Below are 25651 nucleotides of genomic sequence, written 5' to 3'. Positions count from 1 at the left end.
CATAGATATTTGAAATATTTTGTGTAAACAACGAGTAATGTAATTATATTTTGACTATATTTGATTTTACACATTCATAGTGTTGTGAAATGAATTAGCCTAATGCATAATAATCGTGATAATCGTTAATACCGTGATTATTTCTCTGACAATAACCGTACCAAGAACATTTGTAATCGTGACATCCCTAGTCCCCATCCCTTAGCCACATTAGCTGGGTTTCCATCCAAGTCGTATCGAATTTAAAAGCGGATTTTGTGAAAATGCGCAAAAAGCAAAGCGAATTTATGCCCATTTCCATTCGTTATTGTTTTGCGATTATTGGGAGAGGAGGAGTGCGCCGTGAGATTACGTCATAAGAGAGCGTGAATGTATCCAACAGTTGACACTCAGCTGACACTCAACATCATGGACAATTTACGTACTTTCCGGACTATAGACGCACCTGTATAAGCCGCACCAGCTACATTTTAAAAGAAAATACATATATAGGCTGCACTTGACTATAAGCTGCAGGTTTTCCTGTTGTAACATGAGATATTTACACAGAAAGACAGTAGAGAACTGTGACAGTCCGCTCGCTTTTCTGCTGTTTTGGTTACGCTCCTCTCCTCCATGTGCATCTGTTTACATACGAAGCCGGTGAAAAATCAATAAGTTACATAACGATGTTACGGCGTGTGATTGTGTAGTCTTAACCGTCATAAACAAAAGATTATGGGTTACGGAGCGCGTTTGTGTCGCGGTGCAGAGAGGAGAGCTGGGAGACCGGGGCGTCGCTGGGTGAAGTCCAGCAGCTTCACCCACAAACTCTGCCTCAATTCACATCATCTGTTTCCATCACAAAAACTCGCATTTCCTTTATTCGATACGCTGACAAATCCCCCCCCTCCAAAGCGTATAAACTTTTATGCGCATTTACTGCCTTTATTCGAATTTCTGGCGTTTCCATTCAAGTATTTATGCGCATTTTCACAAAATGCGCATAAGAAAAGGTGGATGGAAACCCAACTATTGATAGTTACAAACGAGGACTCACACCACTCTGTCCTGACCGCACCCGGCACCACAGGCCTCCGGGGGTGTGAGTGCGGTCTGCTGCTGCTCCCCGCTCTCTGCTGGGTGTGAATGTGGCTCCGTCGTGTCCTCGGGCAGCAGCAGCCGTTGTCCTGCACCGTCTGCGTCCGCGCACCTGAACCTCCAGGTGGGCAGGGCCTTGATGTAGTCCAGGTTGACCAGCGGGCGCAGCCACAGGTCGGGGAAGGCCAAGCGCTCCAGCAGCAGGTTGGGGTCCTCGTCCCAGTCCGACTGGTCCGAGGGGAGGTGCTGCAGCGAGGAGGCGATGGGGTGCAGCAGGTAGGAGGTGTACCAGTCCCACAGGCTGGCCAGCCACTCCAGGTTGGTGGTGCTGTCCTCGCGGCCGCGGGCACCGCAGCGCCGCTTCTTCTCGAAGTAGTCGACCAGCAGGCCGTGGGCCAGGTAGGTGGACAGGAACAGGGCCGGGTGGGAGGAGTAGAAGGTCCAGTCGGCTCGCACCATGCTGGCCAGGGTGGTGGTGTCGGCGTAGCGGAGCAGCTTCAGGCTGTAGCCGTACAGGGAGTCCAGGTAGGGCAGCTGCAGCAGAGCCTACGGGGGGGGGGCGGGGGGCTCAGTTATTATCAGATTCAGATTCAGCTTTATTTGTCTTTTACAAGGAAACTTGTTTTCACCCCCCGTACGCAACACACAACCTCAAGATACATAAATACATACATTACATGACCCACCCATACACATTAAACAGGAACACACATTAACGACGCAATCTATTTAGTTCTGTTAAAGCAGAGGGGACGAAGCTTTGGCTACTATTCTAAAGCCTTATCACAGCGTAGGCTATCACTCCGCCTCAGGCACGTATGACTGGTATGAATGGAAGTCCGTTGTCAAGGACTGTTGCAGTCCATAGCCAAAGACAGTTGATGTTTTTACGATGTTAAAAAACGGACTAAAGTAGTTGAATTCACATGTTTAAGGTGAACTTTGACCTCCAGAGGGTTAACAACGGTAGAGGGGACTGAGCAGTGACAGAGGAAAAGACCAGATGCAGAGCTACTTGGAGCTAACGTCTGGAGAGGTGGGACTAGTTTTTCACAATGAGGCTATTTTATTGGATCATATATTTCTGGTTGAATAAAACTACATGAAATTGATTGCGTATCCCTCTTTCATATTGTCATTATTGGTAACCGTTTTATAAAAGCAATATATCACTCCAGTCTGTGGTCTATGCTCATTATACCACTCTAACAACGCCCCTTAGACGTGGTATAATAAGCATATACCACGGCCTGTTGTGATATATTGCCTAAATACACTCTCCAGCAGTGCTCTATGTTAGTGCAGCAGCACCTCTAGCTGACACCAAGAAAACAGCATGGATTTGTTCCATAGGGCAAATATGGCTCCATCTAGTGGAAAATGGTAAAAACTACAATTCTGCAGAAAAAAACAATACCGCATGTGATTTAAAGGGACAACGAGGAGTTTTAGAAAAGTGAAGTGTTTCCACACTACATTTATGAGCCTCCGCACCGTGAAATTCTTTGACCGGCGCAAGACAGACTCATGTTTTCATTCATCAAGAATTAAAGTCAGAGGTTGGAAGACGATCACATACCGTCGTAGTTCCCACCATAAACGGAGATTCTGCGGCGTTATTCTCATGACTCGCCACGAAACCGAAAGTAAAGAAACGCTGGTCGGCTCGCCCAGCATTTCCACCACCACTAATAATAACAAAATAACCATAGAGACAAAACCATAGATTTATCTAAAATGGACCATTAACAAGTGGTAACGGAGATTCATCCACATTAATATGAGACTTTTTTATTGTCGTGGAATTTTTTGTTCTGCCGCTGGAGAAACTCCTCGTTGTCCCTTTAAAGAGGAAATGTGCAAGTCTGGTCACTTTTCCTCTGTGTTGCTACAGTAACCCTCCACCTGGTCATGTGCATTTGTTTAATGAAGCTGGCGAGAAATCAATCAGTAGAGTTGTAGATAAAGATATAACAGTGTTGGGAAAGTTCATTTTCTTCATAAACTAGTTCAAAGTTCAGTCCACAAATTTTAAAACAAACTACCGTAGATGACCAAATAATCGCCCGTGTGCAAATACGCGCCTGTGCTCTAATAACCGCCGGGGTCCGAGCTCATTTGGCATAATAAACGCCGGTTCAATTAAACGCCCGGGCGATTAAGTGTTTACCATAGTCTTGCACAGAAAACAAAAGTTTTTTTTTTAACAGCACCGGCTCTCACCTCTGTCAGTCAGCCCCTCCTCTCGCTCTCTCTCTCGCATGCAGGCGCGCACACACACACAGACACACAAACACAGGCGCGCTAGACTGAGGGATATAGGGATATAGATAAATGCGCTAAAGTACAGTGTTGAAATTACCGCGATCGATAACACTGCTCTGATCAGCTCCCTGTGTCGCGGTAACACAGACAAACTGTCTTTGTATTTATTGTCTGATGTCAATAAAGATGCGTCGGGGGGAAAAAGTAGTTTTGTTCCAGTGTTCCTATGGTGACCTCCTTGTTCTTTGCATGATGGTCTGGTGCTGCTCATTGCAAAAATAAATTGTAGCCTGTTGCAAATACGCGCCTGGTTCTTATAAACGCCCGGGCTCCAAGTCGATTTAGCATATTAAACGCCCGGGCTAATAAATGGTCATCTACGGTAACTCAATTCATAGTTCATAATTTAAAATTTTGAACTAAGTTCACGGTTCCAAAAATGAACTAGTTCATAGTTCTTTTTTTTCAATACGTTGCTGTGAGATTTAAAGGGACAACGAGGAGTTTCTATTTGGTTATAAAAGTCTCATATTAATGTGGATGAATCTACGTTACCCACACTTGTTAATGGTCCATTTTAGATAAATCTATGGTTTTGTCTCTATGGTTATTTTGTTATTATTAGTGGTGGTGGAAATGCTGGGCGAGCCGACCAGCGTTTCTTTACTTTCGGTTTCGTGGCGAGTCATGAGAATAACGCCGCCGTATGAATCTCCGTTTATGGTGGGAACTACGACGGTATGTGATCGTCTTCCAACCTCTGACTTTAATTCTTGATGAATGAAAACATGAGTCTGTCTTTTGTCGGTCAAAGAATTTTACGGTGCGGAGGCTCATAAATGTAGTGAGAAAACACTTCGCTTTTCCAAAACTCCTCGTTGTCCCTTTAAAAAAAAGAAAAAAAAAGAAATATTGCCACAGTCCATATGGAATCACAGACACTGAAACTATGTGTCAGATTTCATCTTTGTATCCAACTCTGAATCCTGATCCAGCCAGGGTTTACAATAGCAATGTGACACTGTGGTGGCGGTGGTGTTGCCAGATTGGCTGGTTTTCCCACTACATTAAGGCCTGTTCACGGTGTGTTTTAGTGTTTTATACGCACATATGCGGTATATACAATGTTACCACGTGCATATTTGTGTAGTCTTACTCTTATCCCTCATAAACAAGAGATCACAACTACTCCGAAGCTGTGTAATTGAGGTAAAAATGTGGTATAGTTAGGCTACAAATCCTGCATAGTTCCTTCAGCTTTTGAATATATTGCTTTCACAATGGATTTTATGGACATTGCGTTTTATTCAACGCAAGATACTACATTGTTGGAGGAGTGTGTGGTGCAGGTGATCTCGTACCAGAACAGGAAGCCAGGACACCAGCAGGATGGAGTTGTAGGTTCCCAGTGTTCGGATCAGAACCACAAATCGTTTCACTGTTGCTCCCTGTCCATGACAGCAAACACACGTTATCAACACAACAGCCAACACACAACTAACAGTGTGTTTGTGTCCACATGTCATTGGTAAAGCTGTTTAAAGGGATAGTAGCATTTTTTTTTAAAGTGGGGTTGTATGATCTACAAATAGCCCCTAAGTACTTTAATTGCAGTAGAAGACTCTCTGCACTCCTCCCGTTAGCAACGCCAGCCCATAATAGCCCTGCCCAGAGATTTACAACATACAGTGTTGTGAACAGACCCAAAGAAACGGCCTATTTTCACGGCCTCAAAGAGGTTTTACGTGAAAAATAAAAACACAGTTCCATTGTTCACTATAATATAATTTTTTCCAGCCCCTCAAAGTGCAGGAAAAACACAGTTTTTATTTGGACCCAACCAACTCACGTATCCCTCCGCCCAGGGTTAGCGCCCGCCGATCAGCAGTTGGTTAGGTCCAAATAAAAACTGTGTTTTTCCTGCACTTTGAAGGGCTGGAAAAAATTATATTATAGCGAACAATGGAACTGTGTATTTTTTTTCAGGTAAAACCTCTTTTAGGCCGTGAAAATAGGCCGTTTCTTTGGGTCTGTTCACAACACTGTATGTTGTAAATCTCTGGGCAGGGCTATTATGGGCTGGCGTTGCTAACGGGAGGAGTGCAGAGAGTCTTCTACTGCAATTAAAGTACTTAGGGGCTATTTGTAGATCATACAACCCCACTTTAAAAAAAAATGCTACTATCCCTTTAAGCTGGAGATGTATGTTGACTGTGTGGGAGGTTGGGCCTGTTTCTACTCTGATGTGTGTGTTCCCTGCAGCGCCTCACGGCCTCGTACACACACACACCATCTGTTATCATGTTATATAGTTGCACTAGCTCTCGTCGGTGTGGGACTTATCATAATAATAAGAGATCCCCATCACACACAGTGGGCACAGCTGACACATCTAGCACAGGGAGGTGTGTGTGTTCAGATCACTGAGATGTTCACCACACTGTACAGCCATGTGCTTAGTGTCCTACTAACCATGTTTCCATCCACTTGTCCATCAAATTATCTCAAGATCGATAAAAATATGAATGCAAACAATGCTGGTTCAAGTGTGTTTCCATCTCAGACCTTTAAATTAAATAAAAAGCCGTGTGTAATGATGACGTCATGTGCTGTTTTGCGATCGTGTTGCCGTACCTAATTGTTTTCTTGCAATTTACAGTAAGGTGTTTCCATTTATACCCAGGGGGCAAAGCAAAAAAACAGACACGGAGCGTTGTAAAAGGTTTGACACCAGAAATGATATCTAGGAACTTCAAGGATTAAAACCTGGGTGGACAACCCGGTCAACTAGCTGCTGGAAAGCTACAGGGGCCAAAACCCCTCTTCGTGGGTAATTTGGCTGGCGAAATTATGTAAATGCAAATATTTAGGTACTACAATGGCATAAATAGTCATACAACTATAACATTTGGCAGAGAGTATCTTGACACATAGGGGGAGGCATGAAAAAAAGATTCTGGGGTTTGTTGCAACTCAATTTTAAGATATCACCCTCAACATCCCAAAAAAGACAAAAAAAAAGTACTGTTCGCCTGCCAAATTCTCATGAAAATTATTATTTTTCAGCACTTTATGGAGAATATCTATGCCTAACATGTATATAGAAAACTTCCTTAATTCATAAGCTTCCATTTGAGTCCAAGATAGCCTTTCTACTAGCTACTGGAAAGCTACAGGCTGTCTCCAAACAATGCAACACCTATTGTGAAAAACTCCATGTTAACTGACCTGATCAGAAACCATTCTATTTCTGGTCTCCCCAAAGTGAACAGAGAGATAGAGAAGACTGTTGGCCACAGCAAGTGGGGCTTTGGAGATAGAAAGGCTATCTTGGACTCAAATGGAAGCTTGTGAATTAAGGAAGAGGAGCTTCGAGAAGCTTCCGCTACAAACAAGCTTGAAATATAGACTTATTTAATTTTTTTCGGGATAATTTCGCATTTCGGGGCTTCAATACAAGAGGGACATTACATACGAGCAGCATGGAGGTATTTGGATGTTTTTTGGTGTGTCTTTTTGTTACGAAGACAGTTGGTATCCATTTGCAACCGTTATATGGACATGCACTGCTACGCCGAGACCCCCTGTAACTCAGAGAAGCCACGGAGGACTCTGAAACTTCTCCCAGCCCTTAGTCCACATGAGGGGGAGGAGATAAGTAGATAATGAGTGAAATTTTGGGTGAACCATCCCCTTAATGCGAATAAAAACGTGTGGATGGAGACATGGTTACTGTTTGTATGTTGGTCATGTGCTTCTCTTTTGTATTTTAGAAGCCCACAGATGAATAAGACAATCATCATCTCAGCCGACTGGGCTCTACTGCAGCTGAGTGGGACGGAGGAAGAGGAGGTGTGACCTGTGTGATGAAGAGGTCCATCCAGGCCAGCAGGTTGATGAGGACCAGACTGAGGACGAACAGGTCGTTCACCTCCGGCTGGACCGAACGCAGGAAAGTGTCCATGGCAGCCAGAGACAGGAACTCCCCCGTACTGCAGGAGAGACGGAGATCAGTGTTGTATCTATCATGTTCATGATTAAAGGAGACATGTTCTTCCCCTTTTTCCACCAATTAAAATAGTTCCCAGGTGTCTTAAAGGACAATTCCAGGCGAATTCAACTCGGGGCTGTATGTTCCTATCATTTTAGGTCTAAAAGAAGGAATCTGAAGATTTTCAGTTTAATTGCTCCTGTTTTGCGGTAGTTGTGTCTGTCCCCGCATCGCCACGGCAGCGATGAATGGGAGTGGATGTAAGTTCTGCTGTTTAGGCTGTTTCCAGCCCTCAAAGCCACAGACAGCGTCAGATGGAGACTCAAACATGCAGCCAGAAGTTTATTTACTTCAGCAAGCCGACATGTTTGTAAAACTAGATCTAATTCAAAGTCACCCAGAGTCTCGCGAGACCCAGTTGCCGCGCGGTGTGTTCAGGTGCAGTGGGAAAAGCTCCCGTTTGTGTCATAAACACAGGAATATCAACTCTTGACTTGCTTCAAGTAAAAAAAACGTCTCGGCGCATGTTTGAGTCGCCACCTGACGCTGTCTGTGGAAAAAATGTACACTTGAAGCAAGTAAAGAGTTGATATTCCTGTGTTTATGACACAAACGGTAGCTTTTCCCACTGCACCTGAACACACCAGCACGGCAACTGGGTCTCGCGAGACTCTGGGAGACTTTGAATTAGATCTAGTTTTACAAACATGTCGGCTTGTTGAAGTAAATAAACTTCTGGGTGCATGTTTGAGTCTCCATCTGACGCTGTCTGTGGCTTTGAGGGATGGAAACAGCCTAAACAGCAGAACTTACATCCACTCCCATTCATTGCTGCCGTGGCGATGCAGGGACAGACACAACTACCGCAAAACAGGAGACATTAAACTGAAAACCTTCAGATTCATTCTTTTAGACCTAAAATGATAGGAAAATACAGCCCCCAGTTGAATTCGCCTGGAATTGTCCTTTAAAGACATGTCTGTGACATGCTTTGGTCAAAATCCCCCAAGGATCAAACATCACAGCTCTTTTCATCCTCTCTAAACAGCCCTGTTCACAACGGCTGCTTTCAGTGCCTGTCCCTTTAAATGCAAATGAACCACTGCTAGCCCCGCCCCTTCTACTGGTCCCAGGTAGGGGTGGGATTATGCTAATTCAAAAACCTATGACATCATTGCCAGACAACCGAGGGAACAGCTCGTAAAACCACGTGGATTTCAACCTAAAATGTACAGATTCTTTTGTCAATTCTCACATTTTGGGGCCAGAAGGCAGAACAAACACCTAAATATGTGACCCGTTCTATCAAAATGAGTCGGATGTCGCAACGTCGTAATCAGCTGATAATGTGGAAAACCCATAGAAAATCCCTAAATTTTTTTTACCCTAATTTCAAAGCAATGACATTCAAAACCAATCTCCCAAAGTTTCACAGCCCAGATAATGGAGAAAAGGCACGTAAATGATGATTAAAGTTGACTTGCAACTTAAACCCTCTGAAAATGAGCGCTGCTTCGGTGCAAAACATGAAATATCTCCTGAACCGTTCATGATAGAGACGAGCTGTAAACTGCATCTGAATTGTGAGATTCCCTGCTTTCCGAGGGTCATTGAATGATGAATCTGTGACAACAAGGGGCCGTATAGGGTGCGTGTAATCACGTGGTACAGGAACAGTTGCCAGAGTCACTGGCAAAAAAATTTAACTGCAATTTTCTCAGTTTTTAGAACAGAATAAGAGAGTGAAAGATCCTAATTCAAATGGCCACATCTCAAAAACCATCAAATGTATGACTTTGACTAGGGAATCATTTTAAAGCTTATTTTCTAATCTTTCCATTGATACCAAAATCTCAACTTTGAAATTTAGGTCACTGTGACTCATTTTGATGGATCGGGTCACATATGTGACCCGATCCATCAAAATGAGAAAATTGCAGTTAAAGTTTTTGCCAGTGACTCTGGCATCTGTTCCTGTACCACGTGATTACACACACCCTATACGGTCCCTTGTTGTCATAGAGACACCATTCAATGACCCTCGGAAAGCAGAGAATCTCACAATTCAGATGCTTTTTACAGCTCGTCTCTATCATGAACAGTTCAGAAGTTGTCATGTTTTGTTGACATTTTGTAAAACATGTGCAAGCGTGTACGTTCGGTTTAGCATCGATGCTACGCTCTGTTAGCATCGATGCTACGCTCTGTTAGCGTCGATGCTACTCGGTTTAGCATCTGTTTCTGTACCCGTCCCTTCTCGTCATAGAGGCACCATTCAATGACCGTCGGAAACCGGAGAATCCCGCGATTCAGATGCAGTTTACAGCTCGTCTCTGTCATGAACGGTTCAGAAGATATTTCATGTTTTGCACCGAAGCAACACTCATTTTCAGAGGGTTTCAGTTGCAAGTCAACTTTAATCATCATTTACGTGCCTTTTCTCAATTATCTGGACTGTGAAACTTTGGGAGATTGTTTTTGAATGTCATTGCTTTGAAATTAGGGTAAAACATTTTTTTTGATTTTCTATGGGTTTTCCATGTTATCAGCTGATTATCTAAAAATAGAACGTTGCGACATCCGACTCATTTTGATGGATCAGGTCACATATGTTAAAGAGCCTTCAAAAAGTGATATTTAATCATCACCTGTTGCCGTAGCGATATATGCCCTCAGGCATCTTGAGGATGTAGGCGGGGGTCTGCGTCACGCCGATCTCCATCAGGCTGCTGTGGTTGTCCCAGTGACGCACGTCCACGAAGATGAACTCGATCCGGCCGGTGAACTTGACGGACAGCGAGGAGAAGAAGGCGGGCGGCTGCGACAGGCGGGCGAACAGGAACATCTTGACCGGGTGGGCCGGGTCGGACCGCCACTCCTCCGCCAGCTGCTCCGACCGACGCAGCGTCTTGATCCGATGGGCCACGTGAGACGTCATCCAGCGGAAGATGTGCTCCGTCTCGACGCGCCGGCCGTCGTATTCCTTCAGCATGACTTTGCCCTTGGACGCCGACGTCTGAGGGACAGACATGACGAGCGTGGAGCGCTGCCAGCCGCGCTTGATGCACGACCTGGTGAGAGAGAGAGAGAGCGGAGAGGGGCCACGTCAGCGTCACACACTTGTTATCCACCACTTTATTTTCCCCATGATCCATTGCGTCTCACCACAACGGAAGTCGGTTTTAGTAGCATTCTAACGAGCGGCTAACTGGTAGCGTTAGCCACCGGTGTAGGCACCAAATGTGGGGGCTCCGGGCTGCCCAGGGCCGTTGTATAGGGGAGAAAGGTGATGATAACTCTAGGGGCCCAGCGCCCAGTGGGGCCCATAAAAAACCCCAGTAGTCTAATCTTTGTATGACTGATTTATTCTGCGTAAGACCCTGACTAATACTCATAGTACACTGTAAAAACTCAACATCTTTCCAAGAATATTTGTCTTATTTCTTGTCCAAATGTCTCATTTCTAGTCAAAACTAATCTCTTTCCACTTAAAATAAGACTCATTACCTAAAAATGAACATGTTTTTAGATCATTTTCACTTAAATTCACAATAAATAGAAAAATCTGCCAGTGAAAGTAAGTTTTTTGTGCTTGTAATAAGGAAGAAAAACTTGCTCCACTATCAGATTTTTTCTACTTATTCCAAGTGAGATTTTCACTTGGAATAAGTAGAAAAAATCTGAAAGAAGTAAAAAGTGTCTAAAAACAAGCTACTTTTAATATGATGTGTCTTATTTTAAGTATAATGAGATTTGTTTTGACTAGAAATGACATTTTGACTAGAAATAAGACAAATATTCTTGCTAAGATACTTAATCTATCTGATTAGTGAGAGGAAGCCCTGTTCCAAAAACAAGCAGCAGGTGCAGCGTGAAGCAGCCACCAGACCCATCTAGTGCAGTCTTCTTCTTGGGCTCAGATAGATTCTATGAGCATAATTCAGGTGGATCTGGATTTTTGGATTATGCCAAGTCAGCAAAACGTTGGACCAAACCGTGTCCCAATAAACCAAAATCAGGTCTAAGTCCACGATCACAGTGCAGCCGCGGCGTCCTGCTGCTGCTCACCTGTAGTCATTAGAGCAGTTGAAGGTTCCAGTTCTGATCCCAAACTGAGACACCTTCTGTACCATCTTCCCCCAGTTGGACTGACTGAGCAGGGCCTCGCGGTCCTGGGCGATGACCTGCAGGCACACACACACACACACACAGGGTCAGTCAGGTCACACAGGATCAGTAGTTGCGTTTCCATCCACCTTTTTTTATTCGCATTTTCAAAAATTGCGAATAAATACTTGAATGGAAACGCCAGAAATTCGAATAAAGGCAGTAAATGCGCATAAAAGTTTATACGCTTGGAGGGGGAGTGGATTTGTCAGCGTATCGATTAAAGGAAATGCGAGTTTTTGTGATGGAAACAGGTTATGCTAATTGAGGCAGAGTTTGTGGGTGAAGCTGCTGGACTTCACCCAGCGACGCCCCGGTGTCCCAGCTCTCCTCTCTGCACCGCAACACAAACGCGCTCCGTAACCCATAATCTTTTGTTTATGACGGTTAAGACTACACAAACACACGCCGTAACGTTATCCACCGCTACATTTATTGATTTTTCACCGGCTTCGTATGTAAACAGATGCACATGGCTGAGAGGAGCGTAACCAAAACAGCAGAAAAGCGAGCGGACTGTCACAGTTCCTACTGTCTTTCAGTGTAAATATCTCATGTTACAACATGAAAACCTGCATCTTATAGGCTATTCAAGTGCGGCTTATAGCCTATCTATGTATTTTCTTTTAAAATTTAGCTGGTGCGGCTTATACAGGTGCGTCTATAGTCCAGAAAGTAGCCTACGGTAAATTGTCCATGATGTTGAGTGTCAGCTGAGTGTCAACTGTTGGATACATTCACGCTCTCTTATGACGTAATCTCACGGTGCACCACTCCTCCTCTCCCAATAATCGCAAAACAATAATGAATGGAAACGGTCATAAATTCGCTTTGCTTTTTGCGCATTTTCACAAAATCCACTTTTAAATTCGATACGACTTGGATGGAAACCCAACTAGTGTGTCCCTCTGCTGTGAACAAGTATTTGCCTCTTTCCTGACTTTTCTTTTGCATATTTGTCACACTTAAATGTTTAAGATCATCAAATATAAAAAGGTAACCCAAGTAAATATAAAATGCAGTTTTTTAAATGATGATTTCATTTATTAAGGGGAAAAAAAGCTATCCAAATGTACCTTGTTAAATCTTGAAATAAACCTATTTTTTGGAAAGCTGAGTTCAATTTCGCTATCCTTGTTGAATCAAGAACTCACTTCAATATAATAGAACCTGTCGGACAAAGTGAAGGAGGCTGAGAGATCTGACAAACCAACACATCATGCTGCGACCTGAAGAAATGTAAGAACAGATGAAAAAACTAAATCACTGACACCAGTCTGGAGGAGAGAGTTACAAAGCTGTTTCTAAAGCTGTGGGACTGCAGCCAACCAGAGGAGCTCCTGCATGTAAATACATCATTCATTCATTCATTTCTTTATTTCAGACCCAAGGGGATCCATATCGCCATAAAAGCACAATAAGATAATAAAACAAAGACAGAATAAAAACAGAATAAAAATTAAAGTCTGAGTGGAGGAATTCCTGAAACTGAGACGGGCTTTTCCATGTAGAGAGCAGAGGTACCACTCTGTTGGATATGATGGAAGTACACAACCACCCTGACTGTAACAGGATGTTATGTTACCCCATCACAGTGTGCATTTGTTCGCCTTTTTTTTTTTTACATACAGAGAGTCCAGGTTTTAAAAAAAGGGTTTAAGTTCACTTTATAATGGAGTTAATTTATAGGCTCCTACAGTATTTGTGTGCAGATAAATGTTAAAATGTAGCAGTTTATCTCAGTCTATATCTCATTTTGTCAGAAAGGTTTCAGAAGCCGAAAAAACTGACTCCAGAGACTGATGGATGGATGGATGTACATGCACTCAGTGATCTTGTCCCATATAACATATTGTTTGACTACTTGGTCTCAAGCGAGCAACACTGCTCTCAAACCATTACTTTCACTATACAAAAAAACCCTTAAAGTGCTGGACAGGAAATCCAATAACTATCATCATTGTCATATTTTACTGAAATACAAGCTGTTAAATTGGGAAAACCTGATTAAATATTCACACTCTTGTCTTATGTACAAAATCATACATGGATGTGCGCCTCCAGCATTGAATGAGTTTATAAAAATGGTATCAACATCTACTCGGAGTGCAACTTTTTAAAAAAGTGGCTAATTAGTGGTCAAGGCTGTGAACATTAAATTTCTTGTCATGTTGTCTGTCAGTGTATTCATTGTCTAGTATTGTTGCCTTTTGTGCATGGCTTCTAATGTGTCCAATGTGTATAATGTGATTGTGTCTTGTGTACTTTTTTTTTTTTTTCTGTTGGTGTTGCTGTTTAATGTTGCTTCTGTTTTGTCTGTAGCGGCTGCTGTTTGAGTTCAGTTTTATGTTAGTTTGTGTGTGTATGCATGGACCTCCACTGAGCTCTCTGTCTTTTGTCCACTATTCAGCTTTTTAATCATTGAATGTATTATTTGTATGTTGATAATCCAAAAATTTTTTATTATTTTTTTTAGGGTGACTTTTAACACCAGTCCAGGGACAACAGATGCAAAATAGCCTTTTGGCTAATTCTGGCATGTTTACATTTGTTTAAATGTTTTTATTAATGTGCAATGTCCCCGATCCTTAAACCTTTAAACAAATAAAAATAAATAAACAGTCCAGATCAGAGACACATGAGAGCAGGAGACGTCGCTGCTCCAGTTGTGACTCATCATCAACGAGGTGAGTGTAGAAAAATGGACACATCATCACTCTGTATTTTTCTACACTGACTTGGTGAGTGTAGAAATCCACTCCCCCCATACATACACATTCCCTCTCACTCTTTGTGCTTTTACCTGAACCAGCCAGATCCCGTCCTTAGTGTCCTCCACTAACTCGTAGAAGTGCATCTCTCCACTGAAGTGTGTGGTGCTGGAGTCTCCGGCCTCGGTCTGCTCCCTCTCCTTCTTGATGGCCGAGTACAGCTCCCCCTGTGTCAGCTCGCCTGTGAAGAGGGGGGGGGGGGGTTATTATCTTAAGCACAGTCCCCATGTCCACTTATATTTCCTAACAAAAGTGCAATGCAGACACCTCATCTGGGACGAGGGTATACTGTAGCATTTAGCAGCACACAACACACAACAACTTCAAAGCATATACGTATAAGAATGTGATCATAAATATGGAATATAAGTTAAAGATACTTTATTAATACCTTTGCAGGAAAGTATAAATAAGTACATACTATTAAAGATATATAATTTAAAAAATGGATATAAACATAAGGAAACATCCACATCTGACTGAAAACTACTACTAATAATACATTTTATAATAATACATTTTATTTGTAACACACTTTATATTTACCAAAAAATCTCAAAGTGCTACAACAGCAACCAAAAAAAGAAAAATAGGTTACTGTATGTTTTTATGCTGTTTTTTGTTTTGTTTTGTTTTTTTCCCCCGTTTATATATAGGCTACTACATATATATTCAGTTTATAAAACTAATAAATTAAAATAAATGAAAGCTAAATAAATTAGATCAACTATGCTGTAGTTCAGAGTCCTGAGTCCTGAGAGAACAAAAAATAAATTCATGTTTTGATGAGATATGTTCATCATATTCTGCTTTGGTCATGGTCATTAAGTCGCGACCCACTTTTATAGGATTCAAACCAAGATTTTTTTTTTTTTTAAGCCTTTAAAAACTCATTTTTCTCTTTATTGAGCAAAGTGCATTTCAGAGCACATGAATGAAACTGAGGAGTTACCATGACAACTGCATGTACGGAAGTGAATAAAATAATATCAAACTGCACAAAATGGAGACCAACAAAACGATATATTTGACTTCTAATGCATCTCTGCATTCAGAGCATGTTCACTAAAGTGAATAAATATCAAACTGCACAAAATAAAGACCCACAAAACAAAACCAGACTCACTGCATTCAGGCCACATTAATAAGAAACTGATATCTTTGCATTCAGAGCAAATAATAAGAAAGTGAGGAGGAGCATTACAACTGCATGTGTTCACGTGACGTGTGCCTTTCAAAATAAGTTATTTTTCAAAATAAAAGACATGTCCAACATCAGATGTGCATTAAATATTATTTACTTTTTTGACCAGCTGTCTGCTAAAATGACATTTTGTCAGATTGTTTTTTGAGCACAAATGTTGTCATTCTGCCGTTCTATTTTCACCAAATGTCTCAAATGTGAGATAAAAGAAGCTGAATATTGACTTCACATTACATATAAAGCTCATAGCTGCACGTGCAGACCTCAGGATGTTTAAATGACTTGATGAACCCCGGTACCTTTCTGATCATGTGGCCCCCCACCTAACGGCTGTGGCCCTGTCCTTTAACTTACCCGACTTCTCCACCAGCTCGCTCACGTCCTTCTTCTCGGCCAGGCCGGAGTAGCCCAGACCCCGACACTCCAGGATGGTCTTGAGCCTCTTGTAGCTCAGGGTGACCGGGTCCACCAGCTGCGTGGCGAACACGCCGGTCTCGTACCAGACCACCGCCTCGAAGAGCCGGGCCAGCACGAACAGCACCACCAGGTACAGCAGCAGGAAGAACAGTTTCAGCCACATCTTCTTCCAGCAGCTCAAGGTGACCAGATTTCCTAAAGGAAAATCGGGGACAGGGGCAATTACATGTTAATGTTTTTTGACAAAGCAAATGAGTAGCCAATAAGAAGTTACCCTTAACCCTTCCAACCTCTCAGTCACTCACTTCTGGCTACCAGTTCAACAGCATCAGCAATAAACAACATCATCAAATGCTACTGTATTATAATTATAATTAGAGAATAGCCACCTCTGTTCAGGCTGCAGGAGCTGTTTATTCTATCATATCAGTGTTTTTTAACCTTTTTTGTACAATGTTTTAGTGAGGGACCGCTAATATCCGTCATAAAAATGTTAAAAAACTGCAATAAAATAAAAAATGTAAAAATAATTTCATTTCCTCCAACTATTATGAGAACAGTCATATGTCTAGACGCCTTTGAACAGGGCCAACAATTTTTTGTCAACAAATTTTGTTCATTAAAAAAATCCCGCGGCAAACCACTAACCACTAAGTGACATATTGGAATAGGCTCCCACCATATACTGTATGACCAACATTGAAAATAAATGGAGATTCAAAAAGAAAATAAAAGAGGCCATTATTAGTAAGAACTTACATTTTTTTTAAGGTTTTGAAAAGTCAAAGTTGGTTTGTATTTGTAAAATATTTTTTATTCTTATTATTTTGTTTTATTTTGTTGTTTGTCATTTATCTAATTCTGTAAGTTATTTCAAAGGAGGTTAAATCGAAAGCAACTGGACTTAGTTATTTGTCTAGGAAGACGTTTGTTTCACCCTCTCATCCAAAGAGGCTTCATCATCTTGAACTGATGAAGCCTCTTGGATGAGAGGGTGAAACGTCTTCTTCCTAGACAAATAACTAAGTCCACTTGCTTTCGATTTAACCTCCTTTGAAATACTATGACCTGGACAAATGAGAATATGCACCGGCTTTCTGTAAGTTATTGTATTATGTTTTTGATTGTCACATATATGAGTGTCTGGACCCCAGGAAGAATAGTCCTCCTTACCAAGTTGAGGACTAATGGGGATCCATAATAAAACTAAACTAAACTAAACTAAACTAACCAAAAATGTTACAAAATAAAATGACACAGTGCTGCCTAATACAGTAGGAATATAATACAAATATTGTCTCTTACAGTGTAGTTAGTTAGTTTGTTCAAATCGGGGACATTTTCGGGGGACAGCTTTAACCGGGGACAGGTCGGCCAAAGAAGCTGGACCGAGCCGGACCTGGACCTAGAACCGGGTCTAGGGGAGGCTGTCAGTCTCTATAAACCCCTTTTCCACCGCCTAAACACCGGTTATTGGTTCTTAGAACTGATTCCAGACCAGCACCAACTCCTTTCTGGGCCAGAGCTAAAAGAACCGGTTCTTCCAGGGGCTGGCAGGCAGCGGGGTTACCTAGCAACAAGACCAGCGGGGTTACCTTAGCAACAAGACCAGCGCTAAGATTTATACAGACATGTTATCGCTAACTTACGTATTAAGTTTGTGTATCGATGTAAACACAGTTGAAGCTAACTAGCTGAGCTACAGGCGGTGGCTAACAGCAGCTAACGGCTCAGATCAAAACATATCGCCGCCGTCAAAACGTAGAAGACGGCTGCTTTTTCCTTCTTTTTATTCAGCCGGGTTTAGAGTTATCGTTAATTAAAAGCCTCGTCTAGATGCTTCCACGTCGGGTCCGGTGTTCAACACCCGCAGGTCGGACCGGGTTTTAATTTTCAGGTCCGTTTATAACTGTAGCAGGCAAAATAAATAAATAAATAAATGGAAAAGCAAAGTGTTTCTTTGGAGGCACCAGAGAGTTGAACCAGTTAAGCACCGAACTAGAACTGGAACCAGTTTGGTGGAAAAGAGGTAACAACAGTGCAGCCTAAAACAGTAGGAATATAATACAAATATTGTCTCTTACAGTGTAGTTGGTTTGTTCAAGTCGGGGACATTGTCAGGGAACAGCTTTAACCGGGGACAGGTCGGCCAAAGAAGCTGGACCGAGCCGGACCGACGTGGACGGAGCTGGACCTGGACCTAGAACCGGGTCTAGGGAGGCTGTCAGTCTCTATGTGGGCTCTGTCCGGGTCCGGGTTCGAGTCCGGGTCCGAGTCCGGGTCCGTCAGACCGTCATGTCCGTCCGGGCTGCGCTGCGGAGTGGACGGACGCTCCCTGACTGACCGTCTACCTGGTCCTGCTGACGGTGACAGCTAGCCTAGCCTAGCTTAGCTTAGCTCGCTTAGCTTAACGTTAACGTTAGCTTAGCTTAGCCTAGCATCGCAGGTAGCTAACTAGACGTTAGGCCACAGCAACACAGGCCGCCGCGCGCCGCCCCAGCTCCACTGACAGGCAGCTGCTGCACGCGCCGCCGCGGTTTCCCGCCGATGGCAGCCAGGTAGCGCGTGCCGTGGCGTCCAGGTGAGGTCCTCCAGGTGAGGTCCGGGTCCAGGTGAGGCCCCCCCGCTCCTCTTCACCGCCGCTCAACAACACAGACGGTGATGTTGTGACCTGCTGCGATCAGCTGCTGCACACAGAGGCGCTGAGTGACGTCACTTCCGGCTCCACCTCACCACTTGTAAACAAGCTTCAAAGTAAAACTCTGTCCCATAATTTATTGATTTAGAAAAAAATACGATTAGGATTGTTAGAATAATAATAATACTATCATTATTATTATTAATAATAATAATAATAATAACTATAATACTACTAATGATATGAATAATAATTGTTATTGTTTGAATTGTTGTTGTTGTTATGGTGGTGGTGTGGTTGCCTCATTCAAGTTCTGTCCTGTCCAGCCCCCTTGAGCCTGTTGAGCAGGTGGGTGCGAGGAGAATGCTGCACAAACTGACTGCCATCATGGGCAACCCCTCTCACCCTCTGCATGGGACGGGGAGCGGCCTGAAAAGCTCCCGTAGCAACAGGCTGAGACACCCTCAGTGCAAAACAGAGCGTTTTCGCAGGTCTTTTATCCCCATGTCAGTTAGACTTTTTAACAGTTCTATTTAATTTGTAATGTCTGTCGCACTAATTTTTGGAAATCTCCCGTGCACTTTAAATTGTTTTTTATCGATAGTTGTCTATCAGCAAGCACTTTTTTAATCTGTTACTTTTCCCAGCAGGTAGAGAGCACCGTAGCATTTTCTTCTTTTGTCCTCTTCTTCTTAAAGTATTTTTATGAATTGTGTATTTTATTATTTGTCCTGTTTTATTTCCTTTGTTAAATGCTGCTGTCACGAACGAATTTCCCCTCGGGGATGAAATAAAGTATAATCTAATCTAATCTAATCTAAAGCAAAGTGGTAGCTAAATCTGATTGTTATGGAAGTGTAATGCAGTTATGTTAGGAAAAATATTTTGCTATTATTACTCTGCTCTTACTGTTACTCACAGCCTCCAGACTGGTTTCACTGACTGACCCCAGATCTGATCCTGACTGCAGTTAGTTGCTGGTTAATATGACCCGAGTGTGTCTCATTATATAATCCCTCAAATTAACATTAAATATACCTCAAATAACTAAAATAACTACTCAATGTGGTGTGAATTTGGGATCAATAACAGTAACTCAGCTTTTCAGCTAAAAAATATGACAAAGCTGTGTCAGTGATGACAGATGTGTTCTTCATATTTAATTTTGATAATGTGTTTTCCATTATGAAAGGTGGTGGAGTTGAATATATATATATATAAAAAAGTCCAGCTCCCCCTCCACCCTGTCAGGGTTGGACCCGCTGGGGCAGGTGGTGGAGAGATGCACACTGAAGAAGTTCGAGGTCATTCTGAACAGCTCAGATCATCCACCTCATAACACCTTGATTGATAAAAAAAAAAAAAAAGTAGTTGATGATGTCACAAACTAGGCATCTTTATTTATAAAGCGCATTTCAAGGGGCAACTCAATGTGCTTCACATAAAGACAGAACCAACAGTAAGAACTGGAAACGGGGGGAAAAACAAAGCAAAACAAAAAAAACAGCATAAAAACATACAGTTTTTAATCATTAAAATAAAACCAAAAATATTAAAAATTGGAAACATTAAAGCAGAAGTAAGCGATCCGGTGGTTTTGTCTAACTTCTTGTCAGCAGATGGAGTTAGCAGTCCCCGCCCTCGTCCCTACGTCACCACATTCAGGCGCATCCCTTGGCTGCACACACAGAGAGGACTGCCCCTTTATGCCGTTCTCTCTCCTCATTGGATAAAGGTTGTAGGATACAAGGAAAGTTTTCTCCTGGGCTCAGAGCAGAGCAGAGTGACTGACAGACCCGTGTTTCAGACCAAACACTCTATAGAAGTGATTGCTGTCGGAAGATACAACTATTTAAGACTTATATTAGCCTACAGTAACACAAATATTCTGCTTACTTCTGCTTTAAACATATATAATACAATTAAAAGCATCTGAACAAATGCCAACACACACTGTGAATGATGCCCAAGAACTACAGACCCCGGCTGTTGTTTGATACGACTGACCTCATGCTAATCAAGTGACTGGTTCATTCTTCTATGAGTAACAGGACCTGGTCCCACAGGAGCCTGGTCCTGTAAGACAGCAGCCACCCTGTTTTCAAAAGTCATTTGGTGAGGTGGTCGTTGCCACAGCAACACACCGGCATGATGTGGTCCGGACAGGTCCAACATCATCATCATATGAATTATCTTTATTCATCATTAGGATCATTTGTCTTTGGAAGGGCTGTTCCATGCTCTGCAAATACATCCTGATTTAGTGATGTTCGATACCACAGATTTCCTTTCCGATCCGATACTGAGTAAAATTCAGGCTGGTATCGGCGATACCGATATTTTGTGCAAATGCACCTAATGTGCCTGGTAAATCTAATAAAAAAAGTAGTGTATTTCAAGTCATAGCTTCCTAAGGATGCAAGACTTCAGAGTAACGTATTTATTTTAAACTCTAGTGGCCTCGTTTAGAATACAGCGGAAAATAGTGTTTCAAACACTAAAAAAAGAACATAAGTAAAATAATAAAACCATAAATTAAATAAGAAAATGATAAACAAACATATAATTTTTTTTAATTCATTCATTTATAATATTATTTATAATTTTCCCGCAGATATTACAGACTTCGTCTTCACTGTTTGTGGCACTGAAATAGCTCCACACCTGACTCCTTTCCGCTCCGCCATCGACTCTACACAGACTGACTTTGTGAGCAGCTTACGCGTTACGCACTTACCCAGGCGGAAGAAAAAGTAGTTCCTACCAACCGTGTGTCATTTAGACAAGATCTGAACAGTTGAGTTACTTTCCACTGTGTTCCTGTTAATGATATGCATCACCACAAATGACTGAAGTATCAAAAGTCTCGATATTTTCATTTGAGTATCAATTCTAGAGCACACAGACCTGGTATGGGAAGTATCGATATTTCAGTATTGATCTGCACATCACTATCCTGATTACAAGGCAGTTTCATTCATATGGAAACAAACACAACATGAAGAGTCTGAGCACCAGGCTGTCTAGTCTGTTGGTGTGTTTAATGTCAAGGTGAAAACACAGATTGTCATCAGCAGGAGAGAACATGAGTGGGAGGATCAGACTGAGAGTCGGTGTCAGATGACCAGCAGACAGGGCCGTTGTCTAGGGGAGAAAGGTGATGATAACTCTAGGGGCCCAGCGTCCAGTGGGGCCCATAAAAAACCCCAGTAGTCTAATCTTTGTATGACTGATTTATTCTGCGTAAGACCCCGACTAATACTCATAGTACACTGTAAAAACTCTACATCTTTCCAAGAATATTTGTCTTATTTCTTGTCCAAATGTCTCATTGTTGTTTTAGAGGGAAATGCAGAGACTGTTGATGAAAAACTGTCCCTGAAGGCAACGCGCATCAGCTGTTTTGCATGAATTTCCCTCTAAAACAACTCTGTGTGGTAACGTTGTGTTATTATCTCATAGCGTGGTGAATGTGCAGCTCACAACTTGTCCACCAGAGCGTTGTGGAGTTGTTGGATTGTGTATTTGATGAGTTTGATGAGGGGAAAACAAGAAATCCCATAATGAGCCTCCGTAGCGTAGCTCTGAGCAGCTCACGGCTCTGCTCCGCCGTTCTAAAAACAGCTTGCACCGACAAATGAAGGTAACGAACCTACTGCTATGACTATAGGGAGTATGGCAATGGGCCAGTTTGCCAGAATGTTGAACTATCCCATCCTAATGCAGGAGAAGGTGTGTGTGTGTGTGTGTGCGTGGTGATAAAGGAACATGCCACTGATGTTTTAACAGATCAACATTTTATTTTATCCAAGCAGATATAAACCAGTGAGTACTGTTATTAAAACCAGAGGAATCAGATACATGAGGCTTCAATACACACTCTCACACACAATACACATCATCAGGAAACACTCACGGTGGATAACACTACTGTATATGTGGAGATTCTGTCTTTTAATTGTGAAGCAATAAGGATCATTTAACAGATGTGGATTTCCGATACTGATTAAAAAACACAAACTTTTAGGTCCTAAGAACAACAACTTTTCAATCAGCAGGAATTTCTGACATACAAAATTGTACAAATGTAGAGAGGTATAAAAAGAAAAAGAAAAAGGAGCTGCTGGGAGTTCACCTCCGTGTTGCCAGGTGTTGTGGGGGTTAAAGGACTAAAGGAGGTGGGATGTGTCAGTCAGTGGCACACAACAGCAACAACATCATGGAAATGGAACAACAACATGGCACGGTTATCAGGAGGACGAGTGAGGCTCAAAGAAAACTAAACTAAACTAAACTAAACTAAACTAAACTAAACATGACAGCACTTCTTACACAGAAACATGAGCCAAACTAAACTAGAGGCCAGTGTCAAACAAACAGCAAAACACCAAACAACTGTCATTATAGCAAATGATCAGGATGTGTCCAAACATGTGATGTAATGTTACATCTAAGTTCTTCTCTGGTCCATCTACTGGCTGTACTTTTACCCTTAAAGGGATAGTAGCATTTTTTTTAAAGTGGGGTTGTATGATCTACAAATAGCCCCTAAGTACTTTAATTGCAGTAGAAGACTCTCTGCACTCCTCCCGTTAGCAACGCCAGCCCATAATAGCCCTGCCCAGAGATTTACAACATACAGTGTTGTGGACAGACCCAAAGAAACGGCCTATTTTCACGGCCTAAAAGAGGTTTTACCTGGACAAAAATACACAGTTCCATTGTTCACTATAATATAATTTTTTCCAGCCCTTCAAAGTTCAGGAAAAACACAGTTTTTATTTGGACCTAACCAACTCACGTATCCCTCCGCCCAGGGTTAGCGCCCGCCGATCAGCAGTTGGTTAGGTCCAAATAAAAACTGTGTTTTTCCTGCACTTTGAAGGGCTGGAAAAAATTATATTATAGCGAACAATGGAACTGTGTATTTTTTTTTTCAGGTAAAACCTCTTTTAGGCCGTGAAAATAGGCCGTTTCTTTGGGTCTGTTCACAACACTGTATGTTGTAAATCTCTGGGCAGGGCTATTATGGGCTGGCGTTGCTAACGGGAGGAGTGCAGAGAGTCTTCTACTGCAATTAAAGTACTTGGGGGCTATTTGTAGATCACACAACCCCACTTTAAAAAAAATGCTACTATCCCTTTAAGCCTTCATTACATCTTCATTACTTAGGTCAACTGATTAACAGCAGCAAGCAGCATTAAAGTACTGCAGAACAGAGCATCAGTAGGTTTTAATAATGTGTGTGTGTGGATTCATGGCAGTGGACTGGACCGTGCTGTCACTGTTGTGGTAATCTGATGACTTTGTACACACACACATGTGGTTTTAGAAATGAGGGTGTTGTGTGTCTTCTGGGAGCTGCTCATCTGTAGATTCAGGTTAGAAGCAGCTGGAGCTCTGCTGCTGTGGACGAGGTCAGCAGAAGAAAAAGCATTTTTAATATTTAAACCAACAGCCCTTTACTCTGACACACTGAACTATAGAAGTCCACCTCAGTGTAGTTGACTTGTGTGCACCACAGTAAAGAGCTGCCAGCAGAAATATCTCAAATTAAAGGGGATAGTTCACCCAAAATTGACATTTCTAGACTAAGGGCTGGGAGAAGTTTCAGAGTCCTCCGTTCCTTCTCTGAGTTACAGGGGGTCTCGGCGTAGCAGTGCATGTCCATATAACGGTTGCAAATGGATACCAACTGTCTTCGTAACAAAAAGACACACCAAAAAAACATCCAAATACCTCCATGCTGCTCGTATGTAATGTCCGTCTTGTATTGAAGCCCCGAAATGCGAAATTGTCTCGAAAAGAATTAAATAAGTCTATATTTCAAGCTTGTTTTGTAGCGGAAGCTTCTCGAAGCTCCTCTTCCCAGTTCATCCAAATTGGACGAAATTGGACGAACCGGTACAAAACAAGCTTGAAATATAGACTTATTTAATTTTTTTCGGGACAATTTCGCATTTCGGGACTTCAATACAAGACGGACATTACAGACGAGCAGCATGGAGGTATCTGGATGTTTTTTGGTGTGTCTTTTTGTTACGAAGACAGTTGGTATCCATTAATTTGCAACCGTTATATGGACATGCACTGCTACGCCGAGACCCCCTGTAACTCAGAGAAGCCACGGAGGACTCTGAAACTTCTCCCAGCCCTTAGTCCACATGAGGGGGAGGAGATAATGAGTTAAAATTTCAATTTCGGGTGAACTATCCCTTTCACCAAACATTTCAGCTGCTGTTGGCATGTTTAAAGTGACTAAAACAGGTTTTTCTGCTGCTTACCCCACACATACGCCCACAGCAGCTCATCAGTCGGCTGGAGCTGATCAGAGTTTAGCTTCAAGGTGTCTCACACACACACGAGTTCAGTCAGAGAGGAATTCTCCCTGTGAGGTTGGGCCTGTCTGAAGCCGTACAGACTCTGCTGCTTTCTCCTCTCACAGCTTTACTAACAGCTGTGTTTTATTCAGATGAGTCACATCCAGCATCAACAGAGCCAGAGTTCATTCTCTCCTGGTTTAAAGGGATAGTAGCATTTTTTTTAAAAGTGGGGTTGTGTGATCTACAAATAGCCCCTAAGTACTTTAATTGCAGTAGAAGACTCTCTGCACTCCTCCCGTTAGCAACGCCAGCCCATAATAGCCCTGCCCAGAGATTTACAACATACAGTGTTGTGAACAGACCCAAAGAAACGGCCTATTTTCACGGCCTAAAAGAGGTTTTACCTGAAAAAAAATACACAGTTCCATTGTTCGCTATAATATAATTTTTTCCAGCCCTTCAAAGTTCAGGAAAAATACAGTTTTTATTTGGACCTAACCAACTGCTGATCGGCGGGCGCTAACCCTGGGCGGAGGGATACGTGAGTTGGTTAGGTCCAAATAAACACTGTGTTTTTCCTGCACTTTGAGGGGCTGGAAAAAATTATATTATAGTGAACAATGGAACTGTGTATTTTTTTTCAGGTAAAACCTCTTTTAGGCCGTGAAAATAGGCCGTTTCTTTGGGTCTGTTCACAACACTGTATGTTGTAAATCTCTGGGCAGGGCTATTATGGGCTGGCGTTGCTAACGGGAGGAGTGCAGAGAGTCTTCTACTGCAATTAAAGTACTTAGG

At 42.4% G+C, this 25651-nt stretch overlaps 1 protein-coding gene across 1 annotated transcript; it reads right to left on the bottom strand.

Moving 5' to 3' along the window:
* Nucleotides 1-1035: 1035 nt before the first annotated feature.
* rnf103 (ring finger protein 103) lies at nt 1036-18154 on the bottom strand. The gene is made up of 8 exons (XM_085788660.1): nt 18060-18154; nt 15833-16061; nt 14307-14455; nt 11405-11520; nt 9985-10407; nt 7205-7337; nt 4707-4793; nt 1036-1626 (listed from the first exon to the last, which is right to left on the bottom strand). Exons 2-8 carry the CDS (start codon nt 16056-16058, stop codon nt 1036-1038), a joined length of 1725 nt encoding a protein of 574 aa, XP_085644786.1. The 5' UTR covers nt 16059-16061; nt 18060-18154.
* Between the last annotated feature and the right edge of the window lie 7497 nt (nt 18155-25651).

Source organism: Trachurus japonicus, chromosome 10 (genome assembly GCF_045865225.1).
Source record: "Trachurus japonicus isolate A0001 chromosome 10, Traja_1.0".
In the NCBI taxonomy this organism is placed as follows: domain Eukaryota; kingdom Metazoa; phylum Chordata; class Actinopteri; order Carangiformes; family Carangidae; genus Trachurus; species Trachurus japonicus.
Note: the sequence above shows the minus strand (reverse complement) of the source record. Positions and strands in the feature narration are given on the sequence as shown.